Raw genomic sequence first — 13735 nt, forward strand, 5'->3', positions numbered from 1 at the left:
GGGTCTGCCACTGGCTGTTCAGACCCCCGACCACCTTCTCTTCTCGGACGCATCGGACACGGGCTGGGGTGCGACGTTGGACGGTCGGGAATGCTCGGGCACGTGGAATGCGGTTCAAAGCGAGTTACACATCAACTGCAAGGAGCTACTGGCAGTTCATCTGGCCTTGAGAAGCTTCAAGTCCCTCCTTCTAGGCAAAGTGGTGGAGGTGAACTCCGACAACACCACAGCCCTGGCGTACATCTCCAAGCAAGGAGGGACTCATTCGATGAAGTTGTACGAGATCGCAAGGGACCTCCTCACCTGGTCAAGAGATCGAAACATATCCCTAGTAACGAGGTTCATTCAAGGCGACATGAATGTCATGGCAGACTGCCTCAGCCGGAAGGGTCAAATCATCCCAACAGAGTGGACCCTTCACAAGAATGTATGCAACAAACTATGGGCATTGTGGGGCCAACCCACCATAGATCTGTTCGCAACCTCGATGACCAAGAGGCTCCCAAATTATTGTTCACCGATTCCGGACCCAGCAGCAGTTCACATAGATGCCTTTCTTCTGGATTGGTCCCATCTAGACCTTTATGCGTTCCCCCCGTTCAAGATTGTCAACAGAGTACTGCAGAAGTTCGCCTCTCACGAAGGGACAAGGTTGACGTTGGTTGCTCCCCTCTGGCCCGCGAGAGAATGGTTCACCGAGGTACTGCAATGGCTAGTAGACGTTCCCAGAACACTTCCTCTAAGAGTGGACCTTCTGCGTCAGCCGCATGTAAAGAAGGTACACCCAAGCCTCCACGCTCTTCGTCTGACTGCCTTCAGACTATCGAAAGACTCTCGAGAGCTAGAGGCTTTTCGAAGGAGGCAGCCAGAGCGATTGCTAGAGCAAGGAGGACATCCACTCTCAAAGTCTACCAGTCGAAGTGGGAAGTCTTCCGATGTTGGTGCAAGTCCAAATCAGTATCCTCAACCAGTACCTCTGTAACTCAGATAGCTGACTTCCTTTTATACCTAAGGAAGGAAAGATCCCTTTCAGCTCCCACGATCAAGGGTTACAGAAGCATGTTGGCAGCAGTCTTCCGTCACAGAGGCTTAGATCTTTCCAACAACAAAGATCTACAGGACCTCCTTAAGTCTTTTGAGACCTCGAAGGAGCGTCGGTTGGCCACACCAGGTTGGAACTTAGACGTGGTACTAAGATTCCTTATGTCAGCAAGGTTCGAGCCACTTCAATCAGCCTCTTTTAAAGATCTCACTTTGAAAACTCTTTTCCTCGTCTGCTTAGCAACAGCTAAAAGAGTCGGTGAGATACACGCCTTCAGCAGGAACATTGGATTTACATCTGAAACGGCTACATGTTCCTTACAGCTTGGTTTTTTTAGCCAAAAACGAACTTCCTTCTCGTCCTTGGCCCAAATCGTTCGATATTCCAAGCCTTGCTAATTTGGTTGGAAATGAACAAGAAAGAGTACTATGCCCGGTAAGAGCTCTTAAGTACTATTTGAAACGGACTAAGCCATTACGTGGACAATCAGAAGCTTTATGGTGCGCCATTAAGAAACCTTCTTTACCAATGTCGAAGAATGCAGTTTCTTATTATATCAGACTTTTAATTCGAGAAGCTCATTCCCATCTGAATGAGGAGGACCATGCTTTGCTGAAGGTAAGGACACATGAAGTTAGAGCTGTCGCAACTTCAGTGGCCTTCAAACAAAACAGATCTCTGCAGAGTGTAATGGATGCAACCTATTGGAGAAGCAAGTCAGTGTTCGCATCATTTTACCTTAAAGATGTCCAGTCTCTTTACGAGAACTGCTACACCCTGGGACCATTCGTAGCAGCGAGTGCAGTAGTGGGTGAGGGCTCAGCCACTACATTCCCATAATCCCATAACCTTTTTTAATCTTTCTCTTGAAATGCTTTTTATTGTTGTTTTTTGGGTTGTCCGGAAGGCTAAGAAGCCTTTCGCATCCTGGTTGATTTGGCGGGTGGTCAAATTCTTTCTTGAGAAGCGCCTAGATTAGAGGTTGTGATGAGGTCCTTTAGTATGGGTTGCAGCCCTTCATACTTCAGCTCCTAGGAGTCCCTCAGCATCCTGTGAGGATCGCGAGGCTCAGTAAGGAAGACGTACTTAAAAAGGCAGAGTAATTGTTCAAGTCGACTTCCTTACCAGGTACTTATTAATTTTATGTTTGTTATTTTGAATAACTGCTAAAATGAAATACGGAATACTTAGCTCTTAATGTTAACATATATGCTGGTCTCTACCCACCCCCCTGGGTGTGAATCAGCTATATGATCATCGGGTAAGTTTAATATTGAAAAATGTTATTTTCATTAGTAAAATAAATTTTTTAATATACTTACCCGATGATCATAAATTAAAGGACCCACCCTTCCTCCCCAATAGAGACCCAGTGGACCGAGGAGAAAATTGGTTCTGTGTTGACATAGAGTACTTGAGTACCTACTCGACAGATGGCGCTGTTGATGTACACCCCCACCTGTAAAGCGATCGCTGGCGTATTCCGCCCGTAGGTTTTTCTGTCGGGCAGCAGAGCTGACAGCTATATGATCATCGGGTAAGTATATTCAAAAATTTATTTTACTAATGAAAATAACATTTTTGTTTAGTTTAAAACAGTTGCTCTGTAAGAGTGATGAAATGAATATTTTTTAGAAAATATTTTAAGAAATATATTCTTTGAATAGTCTTCGTGCTGTTTTTTCAAAGATGAACTAACGTTTGGTTTATTTATGCTACGCAGTTTGCGCTCTATCGTTACGATAGAGAAAGAGAGAATCACGGTTTCACTTTGCAGAAAGAGTAAATCGATTTTGACGTTTTGTTCATTCTTCTTTCAAACTGAAGTGTTTTAGATACTAATTTAAAGGAACTTGTTAATTTTCAATTTCTTAGTCCTTTCAGTTTTTTCCTTTAGTCAAATAACCTGTTATTGACGAAGGGTGAGTGGGCCATTCTCTTGTGAGTGACAAGAGAGAGAGAGAGAGAGAGACGGAGAGAGAGAGAGAACGATCCGATCTTTATTCTCGTCCCAAGTCTCTGTACAAGGAGTTTGGGAGCGAGTAACGTTGTTCTCGATTCAGTTTTTTTTTTACTCTCGTCCCAAGTCTCTGTACGGGGAGAGAGGATAAAACGTTTTAGTTTTTATTCTCGTCCCAAGGCACTGTACGGTGAGAGATTGAAAACGTAGTCCTTAGTGAACTAGTGTTTAGTCTCCTCCCCAGTCACTGATCTTTTTAACTTTATATATTTCCGTTTTATTCGATATATATGTATATGTTTATTGATTTTTGCAAGTGTGTTTCATTTTGTACTAATGTGCTTACATTATACGACTCATTTCGCAATTCTAACCTTTTGATGTAAGGGAGAATTGCGTGCTTCAGGTAGAAATCAGTTTTATTCATGTCTAATGTAAAATTATTGAAAAATACGATATCAGTGAAGTAAGTGCAAAAAACATGTTCTGTGTTGCGGAGGGTTCGTTTGTTCGTGCTTGTCCGAGACCTCTTTCAGGCTCCCCTGCACCAGGGAGAAGGAATGTCGTAGGACCTAAGGGAGTGAGGAGTGTAAACCAACGAACAGACGTTCCGTCAAAGGTATCAGACGTTGCTCGGCAAGCACGTCCTTGCCATAAGACAGGAGAGACGAAGTTTCTCCTCGTCTTCCGATGATTCGTCTCTTTAAAAGCCTGGGCGTAAAGTTTCGAGACGGTTGAAACGTTTATTAGTTCCTTCAGAACAAGTTCAACGTCCTAGCTGTAGTCATAATAAGAGTCCCGTTCATAGCGATGACGTTCATGTACAGACGTTTCTGCCACAGACTCGACGTGACGTTGAGCGGTAGACACTGTAGACACAACGTGACATCAAGTGTCAGTCACGTAGTAAACTGCTGTTTACTACGTGACGTTTGAACGTCAGCCACTGCAGTCACAGGTTGATCCGAAGTTAGATTTGCTGTTAAAGCTTTCTTCTTCATTAGAAGCTTTCGATCCTGTTCCTGTGCGAAAGGATCCTTTGCTTTTTGTACGTCACGGTTCTGGGATACGTGATTCGGGTCTTCAACCTTCTAGACGAGCTTTGTTACGCCACGCTGACGTTATCTCTAGTGACAGCTTTGCTGTTAAGCGAGATGCGGAGCATAAATCTCGATGTAACTTTGATCGCTTTGAACGTCAGCCACCGCAGTCACAGCGTGACGTTGAGATGCAGACACCGCAGACACGACGTGACGTTGAGCGGTAGACACCGTAGACATGACGTGACGTCGAGGGTCAGTCATCGTAGTCACGATATAGCATCGAACAGCAGTCACCGCTGTTACTACGGGACGTTTGAACGTCAGTTACTTCTGTCACGACGTGTAGTAGAATAACATTCTCTGCAGTCACAACGTGACATCGACCCTCCAACTTTAACTTCTGTTCATATACAAGTTGATGTAGCCTGTCAGGCTTTTCCTTCACGTCATTCTGAATATAAATCTCCTTCTCGCAAGACTTTAGATTTATCAGATGATGTGCCTTCTGAAGAAGTTGATGACCCCCTTTCAACTAATGTACCTTTGGGGAGTCATTCAGAAGAGGAGTAACCTAGGGTGGTCCAACAATCCCTTGTATTTTAATTATGAATTTCTTTAGTGAAATTTTGTCCTAGACTTTCTTTGACGCCTACTTTTACGAAGTCAGTTCTCTCTTGTTCTTCCAAGAGGGCCATGCTCTTACTGGGAGACTGGTTGGAATCCAGGAGAAGTTTAGGAAAGTCTGCTTTTGCTTTTCCTCCTTAATTAGCTTCTCGCTCGGGCATCTGGTGTGACACAGGAGAAGCTCGAGGAGAAGTTCTCGGCTTGGGAGTACCTGCCTCTGCCCAGGGAGACTTCTTAAGCCTTGTGGACTCTCCTCGTCGTCTAGCCATGAGACGCTCCAAGATTTTATGGTCGGCTTCAGAGCTAGACCATCTCCTGTTAGGACTTTTTTCGAGCGTTTGAAGTTTTTATTTGTTGGATTGGTCCCTGGGAGCCTTAAGTAAGAAGGTCTCTCCAGCTGTCAATGTATTGCTGTACAATTATGTCATGCATGAACAAGGCTATCAGGGATGGCTCCAATGATCTGGCAGCCACGTTCACTGCAGGAACAAGGCTATCAGGGATGGCTCCAATGATCTGGCAGCCACGTTCACTGCAGGAGTACTTAAGATGTAAGTGCGCTCAATGTGTTCATTGTCAAGACAAACTTCACGATGAAGACTACCAAATCTGTCTTGGCAGCAGTAAGGGAAGGCGACTGGATGGTCTCTCTCGACCTTCAGGATGCATACTTCCACATCCCGATTCATCCAAACTTTCAACAACGTCTGAGGTTTGTGGACGGGAAAGTAATGTACCATTTTCGAGCACTGTACTTCGGCCTCATTCCTGCTCTTCTTGTTTTTACAAGGCCCTTGCAAAATGTAGCAAGCTTTCTACATTTTTTGAGGATTCAGAGCCTCCCTTTATTTTGACGACTGGCTAATCAGGGCGTCGTCATTATATCGCTGTCTGGAGAGCCTCTAATGGACATTAGACCTAACCAAGGAACTAGGTCTCATAGTGAACGTAGAGAAGTCGTAACTTACAGTACCCCATCCCAGACTATTCTTTATTTGGGAATGGAGATACAGTGTCTGATTTTTCGGGCCTTTTCGTCTCCCACAAGAGTGGAACAAGCTCTGTTAAAAGTCCTTCACTTGCAAGAGAAAAACAGTTGCTCTGTAAGAGTTTGAACTAGCCTCGTGGGAACTCTTTCATCGCTGGAGTAGTTTATCTCTCTGGGGAGACTCAACCTTTGCCCTCTCCAATTTCACCTAAACCATTGGAACAAGGAGAAGGGCTTAGAAAGTATCTCTTTCCCAATCTCCAACTCAGTCTAGACATGTCTGACTTGGTGGGACAGCAACATCAGACTTCGAGAAGGTCTTTCTCTTGCGATCAAGAACCCAAACCATGTGTTGTATTCAGATGCATCGGATTTGGGTTAGGGAGCTCCACTGGACAGTCTGGAATGCTCGGGTCTTTGGTCCACGGATAAGAAGGAACTCCATTTAAGGCAAGTAACATCCCTCCTTTGGCGAGATTTGTGCAAGGAAAAATGAATGTCTTGGCGGACTGCCTCAGCAGAAGAGGACAAGTCATCTCCATGGAGTGGACGTTGCACAAGACTGTGTGCGAGAAGCTATGGATGACATGGGGTCAACCCACCATAGATCTTTTTGCGACTTCACTGACAAAGAGGCTCTTGACTTACTGCTTTCCAGTTCCGGATCCAGAGGCAGCCCACATAGACGCTTTCCTGCTGGACTGGTCTCACCTGGACGTTTATGCCTTTCCACCTTTCAAGATCCTAAACAAGGTGCTGCAGAAGTTCACCTCTCACGAAGGGACCAGGTTGATGTTGGTTGCTCCACGCTGGCCCGCGAGAGAGTGGTTCACAGAGGTACTTCTATGGCTGGTAGACGTTCCAAGAAGTCTGCCGTTGCGGCTGGATCTCTTGCGACAGCCTCACGTAAAGAGATTTCATCAAAGCCTCCCCACGCTTTGTCTAACTGCCTTCAGACTATCGAAAGACTCTCTTGAGCTCGAGGGTTTTCGAAGGAGGCAGCTAGAGCGATCGCGAGGGCTAGAAGATCCTCTACCATCAGGATCTATCAGTCGAAATGGGAGGTATTTAGAGACTGGTGCAAGTCCTCCTCTATTTCCTCTTCCAAGTGCCTCTGTAGATCAGATTGCAGATTTTCTGCTTTATCTGAGAAACGGTCGCTCCCTCTTCTGCATCCACCATTAAAGGCTACAGAAGCATGTTAGCTTCTGTTTTCAGTCATAGGGGTTTGGATCTTTCTAATATCAAAGATCTCCAAGACCTGCTTAAGTCTTTCGAGACTTCCAAGAAACGTCATATTTCGACTCCTGCTTGGAACTTGGACGTGGTCCTACGGTTCCTTATGTCAAACAGGTTTGAACCATTAAATTCAGCCTCCCTGAAGGATCTTACCCTCAAGACACTTTTTTTTTGGTGTGCTTGGCTTCGGCTAAAAGGGTTAGTGAGATACATGCTTTTAGCAAGAACATCGGCTTCTCCACTAATAAAGCAGTATGCGCTCTTCAAGTTGGTTTTTTGGCCAAGAATGGACTTCCGTCTCGTCCTTGGCCTAAATCATTTGATATCCCCAGTCTTTCCGAGATTGTGGGGAATGAAGTTGAAAGAGTGCTGTGCCCCGTTAGAGCTCTTAAATTTTATTTTTCCAGAGCTAAACCGCTGCGAGGTTGTTCAGAGGCTTTATGGTGCTCCGTTAAAAAGCCCTCTTTGCCCATGTCTAAGAATGCGTGGTCTTATTTTATTAGACTTTTGATTCGGGAGGCACACTCATTTAAGTGAGAAGGATCGTAATTTACTTAAAGTCAAGGCTCATGAAGTCAGAGCGATAGCAACTTCAGTAGCGTTTAAGCAAAATAGATCCATTAAAAGTATTATGGACGCGACCTTTTGGAGAGGCAAGTCGGTATTCGCTTCATATTACTTGAAAGATGTCCAGACTCTTTATGAGGACTGCTACACACTGGGACCATTCGTAGCAGCGAGTGCAGTAGTGGGTGAAGGCTCTACCACTACATTCCCTTAATCCCAATATCCTTTTAATCTACTCTTGAAATTTTTATTCTTATTTTGGGTTGTACGGGAGACTAAGAAGTCTTTCGCAATCTTTTTGATTTGGCGGGTGGTCAAAATGTTGTTTCTTGAGAGCGCCCAGATTAAGGGTATTGATGAGGTCCTGTTATAGGGGTGTTCGCCCTGGATCTAACAGCTCCTGGGAGTCTTTCAGCATCCTGAGAGGATGGCTGGGCTTCGTGAGGAAAGCAGACTAATGAGGCAAAGTAATCATCAGAGTCAGCTTCCTTACCAGGTACCTATACTTAAGTTGGTTTTTTATGAAATATTGTCAAAAAACTCTTGAGCATATATGCCTTTATTGTATTAATACTGGTCTCTACCCACCACCATGGGTGAGTCAGCTATTATATATTCACCGGCTAAGTTTAATATTTAAAAATGATATTTTGATTATAAAATAAATTTTTGAATATACTTACCCGGTGAATATATAAATTAAAGGCCCTCCCTTCCTCCCCGATAGAGACCCAGCGGACTGAGAAGAACTGGAGAAATTGACAAGTATATGCGGTATCTGGCCGATAGTCGGCGCTGGTGGTCACACCCGCAACCTTCACGGTGATCGCTCGCGAGTTTTTGGAATCTGTCGAGCCGTCGGAGACGTCAGCCATTATATATTCACCGGGTAAGTATATTCAAAAATTTATTTTATAATCAAAATATCATTTTCACTTCAGAGAACCATTCTTCATATCAAAAGAAGAGTTTTCCCAAGCCCCCTTGTTAAGCAGCAGGATGGTGAATCATATGCCAACCCATTAATCAATTACTCTATTTGATATTCAATTCTATATGACGTTCCCTTTGGGAAAAAGGTTTCTTTGGGTTGATCTGGTACATTTTTACATGTATAACCTAGCTTCTATCAGTTTTTCACCTTATGGAAAACAAATAAGGGTGTCAGTGGTTCTCACTTCACAACTCGAGCATTAAACACTTCAGGAAAGAATTGCAACCTTCTAGTTTTGGTTTCATGGAACTTCCAACCCTCTAAGCAGCGAGTCTCCATAATTAAAGGACGTTTGCATATGTAGGAACAAATAAATTTTCAAAGTAATTCATATTTTTCCTAGCCATACAATCTGAGTTCTTCAATCCAACTTCCCTCCTCAACCACCCTTCTTCAAGTCCTGGGACAAAACATCAAAAGTGAGTCTTCTCCGACTGGAGAGGGGCCGGGGCTTCTCCCACCGCACCCTTGCTAGTTGGATCACACAAAAGATCGATTCCAGCTTGCGCCGAAAAAATCTCCCTAATTAAAAGACTGAGGTTTGTATGGCTAGGAAAACTCAAATTACTTTTGTAAATTTATTGTATTTCATTGGAATAAAATACACTGAAGAAAATGGCAATTTTAAATTACAGGCTAATAAATTCCAATGAATTTACAAGTAGAGTTTTATTTATTGTATCAAAAAGCAATATCACAAACATATTCTGATACATTTTATTGAAAACAGAGCTAACTAATCCTTATACAAATTTGAAATGTGCTGGCAACACTGAAATTATTCATCATTTATATATTTAGATAATTACTTAGGTACACCATCACTTACAATAAAGTGATGTGTAATATTAAAAAGAAAAAACTTTTACTGAGGTATATTTTTCAAAGAATATAAATATTTTTTTTAATTAAAAGAGCACCTATAAAAACAATGTTATGTCTCATAAGCTTAAGAGACATGTTTTGCCATTCCATAAAATTTTCAAACCATAATAAACAATATTGGTACAGTATAACATGGCAACCTTACATGTAACTCTGTCAGGAGAGCCAAAGTATGGAGAAATTCTTAAATTTTATGTAATGTACAGTTTCAGTTTTGTAAAATTTACATATTTACACCACCTGTTAGTTTTGAGCTTTACGCACAATTCCATACCCTGGAATGTACATTCACTGCGATTGAAACTATTTCATGACAATTTACATATCCATGATTACAAATTACTGTAATCAATAGAAGACTTGAATAAACTGGTTATTTTTTTCTATTAGCTTGATAAACTTCTAGTGAGATTTCAAATGAGTTTAAATTAAAAAAAATGTAAGTTAAATGCTGCAACTTGTCTATACATTCCCACTACCTTTACTACTCAAAACATTTCCATCCAAAACCTGTCAAATAGTTGAACTAAAGACTACATGAACACAGGATATAACTATTTATAAACCGTTTGTGAAGAGACATAAACATCAACATGCAAACATAATAGTGTTGAAGTAATCTATAGTACTGTATGTTGATTGGCACTATGATGCACAACTAGGGCAATAGCTTTTTTATCACTTATCAGAAAGACTAAAAACAAAAGAAAAAAATCATAGTCCTTGCATACAAAATAACTTCTCAGGGGCATCATCTGGCCTCTATAGAAAGGGGGGGGGGGATTCTGAAAATTTTATGGGTAATATTAGCAAGCGAAAAAGAGCCTATGCAGCTGGGTTCATTGAAGAAATGAACATGTTTTGATGTACTGTATTTAATGCCATATAAATATATGGATGATATTAGATTTATCAACAGTATTAGACAGTCGACAAGATTATAAGTCCATAATATACAGTTTTAAGTAATAAGGATACAAATAAACATTTGATGGTGCAGTATACTATAGGATTTATAGGACACCATGGAGAGTCTAAATTGAGTCTCCCGTAAGAATCAAATTCTTTTACTCTAAAGTTATTTTTAATAACAAAGGTTAAGGATAGTAGCAGAGAGATAATTAATAAATGAGTAACAAGAATTCTCATGTACAGTTGTGTACTAATTGTGACAGTAAAAGTGGATGAGCATAAGATAATATAAAAGAGGACAATACTGAAGGAACTGATTGTTGGAAGTATAAAAAGATAATTTTCCAAACATAGAGTAGAAAGGAAGTACATATTAGTGGAGGATAGACGAGCATGGAAGCAATTCATTTGCGGACAGCCTAGTGTTCCTGCACTGAATGAATTGTCAACCGCACATGAACTTGCTGGAGACCAAAATAAGTCTCGGCAAGTACCCAACCTGTGGGAAAATTTTTGGAATTTGCGGCACCATATTTGCAAACGCCTTTCAGTAGTCCTCAATATGAAAACCATTGAACTGATTATGGAAGAAATCAATTTCCTGCTTTAAGGAATGGGATGTTGCTAAAAGTTGTTCTTTGGAAGTTTCCTAAGCATATTAAGGTTTTTATATGTATTTTATAAACATCTAGAAGTTGCTTTAAGGGTGACTTTTTCATATGGAAGTTTTTCAGTTTTTCTAAAAAGAATGTACAGATTGACTGGTAAAAAATCCATATTGTTCAACACTTTTAACAAAAATTGCTCAGTATTTAAGAAAGTAGTATTTTTATATGAAAATTTCATATTTTGAGAAATTGGGCTTCAGTTTTTTGTGGAGATTGATTGAATACTTTACTATGCACATGTACCGTATGGGCTTTTAGCGTTAATTTTACTCACCACTATGTCTCATGAGGACATAATTATCATATTTCGGGGTCATCTACTAAACAGTAGTGAATCCAAAGATATTCCATACACACACATAATATATACTTCATGTACCAAAATGCGCACACATGAACAAGACTAACATAATATATTCTCGTCTGTATTTTGCTTTTTGCCTATTTAGTCATTGTCTGACACTTTATCCATATTGCAGCATAATCATAACCTAAAAATTGTAAAGGTATAAACGAACATACAAAGAATAAAAAAATACCTTTGAGAGACGTACAGCAAACATTCATGCACGAATACAGTACCTTATGGTATATAAGATTCAGATACCGTAATTTTTTCCTTTGAAAAATATAGGAAATGGTAGAAATACCATAAATTAGATACTAAAATAAATAGCTTTCCCTAGAATTTTTGAAGAAAAACTAAATACTTTAAATAAGTACTCAGATAGGAAAATGGTTGCATACTGGACCATATTCACATACGTAAATATTCAAAAAGGACTTTTAGCTGTACAACAAATTCTTCTCATTAAAAATCCTGATTGGAACATAAAACAAATATGCTCTCCTAGCCAAAAATGCAATAACCTGAAATTCCAAGCCAGATGTAGCAAGTCACGATCCTTGAAGAATCGTCAAGTTCTGGATATTGCTTGACTTATCCTCATATGACCTAGGTAAAAGCATTTCACTTGAGTTGTGGTACATTGTAAGATCAGATGAAGTCTATAATACTCCTCTGCACAAATGAAAGGCTATTCCTGAGACCCATCATAATGTCTAAAAGGTAAATCAAAGGCTTAGATGGCGGAAAAATAATGATAAACATTCGGGTGGATGCTGCAAAACTTTTTTTCTGCAGATTTCCTTTGTAAACAAGGATATATCAGTCAAAATTTAAATGAGAAAAATGAATCTGACCAACCAGGTAATAGGCTGGCCAAGGCACCAGCCACTGCTTGAGATACTACCGCTAGAGAATTATCGGGTCCTTTAACTGGCCAGACAGTATTACATTGGATCCCTCTCTCTAGTTACGGCACATTTTATCTTTGCCTACACATACACGAAGAGACTGGCCAATCTTTCCACATTCTCCTGTCCTCATACACCTGACAACACTGAGATTACCAAAAAATTCTTTTTCGCCCAAGGAGTTAACTACTGCAATGTAATTGTTCGGTGGCTGCTTTCCTCTTCGTAGGGATAGAAGAGACTCTTTAGCTATGGTAAGCAGCTCTTCTAGAACAGTCCAAAATAAAACAATTGTTTTCTAGTCTTGGGTAGTGCCATAGACTCTGTACCATGGCCTTCCACTGTCTTGGATTAGAGTTATCTTGCTTGAGGGTACACTCAGGTACATTGTTCTATCTTATTTCTCTCCTGGCATTTTTAAGTTTATATATGAAAGATCTAATTTAACGTTTTTATTGTTCTTTGTATATTTTATTTTTATTATTTATTACTCCTTTTGTAGTTTATTTCATTGTTTCCTTTCCTTACTGGGCTATGTTTCCCTGCTGGAGCCCTAGGGTTTATAGCATCATGCTTTTCCAATTAGGGTTATAGCTTAGCTTATAGTAATAATGATAATAATAATAACCTATGAAAAATTATATAATTATTTCTTTATTACTTCAATATTTTACACTAGTGTGTTGAGTATCTATTTCATTATATTATCAAAAGAATCCTTTCCAGGATCTATTTTATAGAACTTGGTGGGAAAAAGGGGGGGTGGTGGACAATTGATATGTTGTTACCACCATGAATAAAACTGAGGGAATATGTGTCCTGCAGATGACGCCCATGAGTTACGTTAAATTTAGAGTAATTGCCAATGTTATGCATAGCTCAAATCATTCACCCCCCCCCCCCAAAAAAAATAGGTTTTACAACACAATCGACATAACTTTTTACGTACGTATATACAGTACTGTACAGTATATACATCTTACTCCTAAATCACAAGGCCATTAAGTTTCATATACAAATATAATACCGGTATATCTTCAAACATACTGACTTTTATTTACTCATCCATTCCTATTTCACACATCCTACTTATTTTTTGGATTAGGAACGTCTATTTTTTCCCGTAACAGTGCAAGCTGCAGTTCGCTGCCATTCCTAACTGCTCGTTCTCTTACCTCTTTGTAAGTCTGGCTTGCAATTCTATCCCTTCTATCTAACTGAGCTGAAGCAAACTGAGACCCCTTTCTGAAAAGAATAAGAGATTATGTAATCCAATGAAATTAATAAGGAAAATAGATAAAAGCAAAAGTACAGACAAGGATAGGAGGATAATCAGACGATCAAAGAAAAAAAGATCAAATGAAGTTCACAGGCACACAAACATGAGAGTAGAAAAAGGCTTTAAGATGAATTCAAACTACTCCGAGTAGAAAGAGTGACGGAAACTTCCACTCTTTTGGTCCTGACTTCAAAATTCACTCAGTTTCAATAAACAAGCTTCCTTTGGCCAGGTTCTTAAAGTTTGTGACTATTTAATAAATGAAAGTCTGGCCTGA

The 13735-nt window shown here is 40.4% G+C and overlaps 2 protein-coding genes across 2 annotated transcripts in view; one reads left to right on the top strand and one right to left on the bottom strand.

The window, feature by feature from the left end:
- Nucleotides 1–13735, top strand: part of Nmdmc (NAD-dependent methylenetetrahydrofolate dehydrogenase) — a 140676-nt gene that overhangs the window by 17293 nt on the left and 109648 nt on the right. The gene's annotated exons all lie outside the window — the stretch shown is intronic.
- LOC137623617 (dnaJ homolog subfamily C member 4-like) overlaps nt 9112–13735 on the bottom strand; it is a 47414-nt gene continuing 42790 nt past the window's right edge. The window contains exon 6 of the mRNA XM_068354453.1: nt 9112–13424. Coding sequence (XP_068210554.1) covers nt 13265–13424 — 160 coding nt within the window. The 3' untranslated portion in view covers nt 9112–13264. The remainder of the gene's footprint in view (nt 13425–13735) is intronic.

Source organism: Palaemon carinicauda, chromosome 2, assembly GCF_036898095.1.
Source record: "Palaemon carinicauda isolate YSFRI2023 chromosome 2, ASM3689809v2, whole genome shotgun sequence".
NCBI lineage: Eukaryota > Metazoa > Arthropoda > Malacostraca > Decapoda > Palaemonidae > Palaemon > Palaemon carinicauda.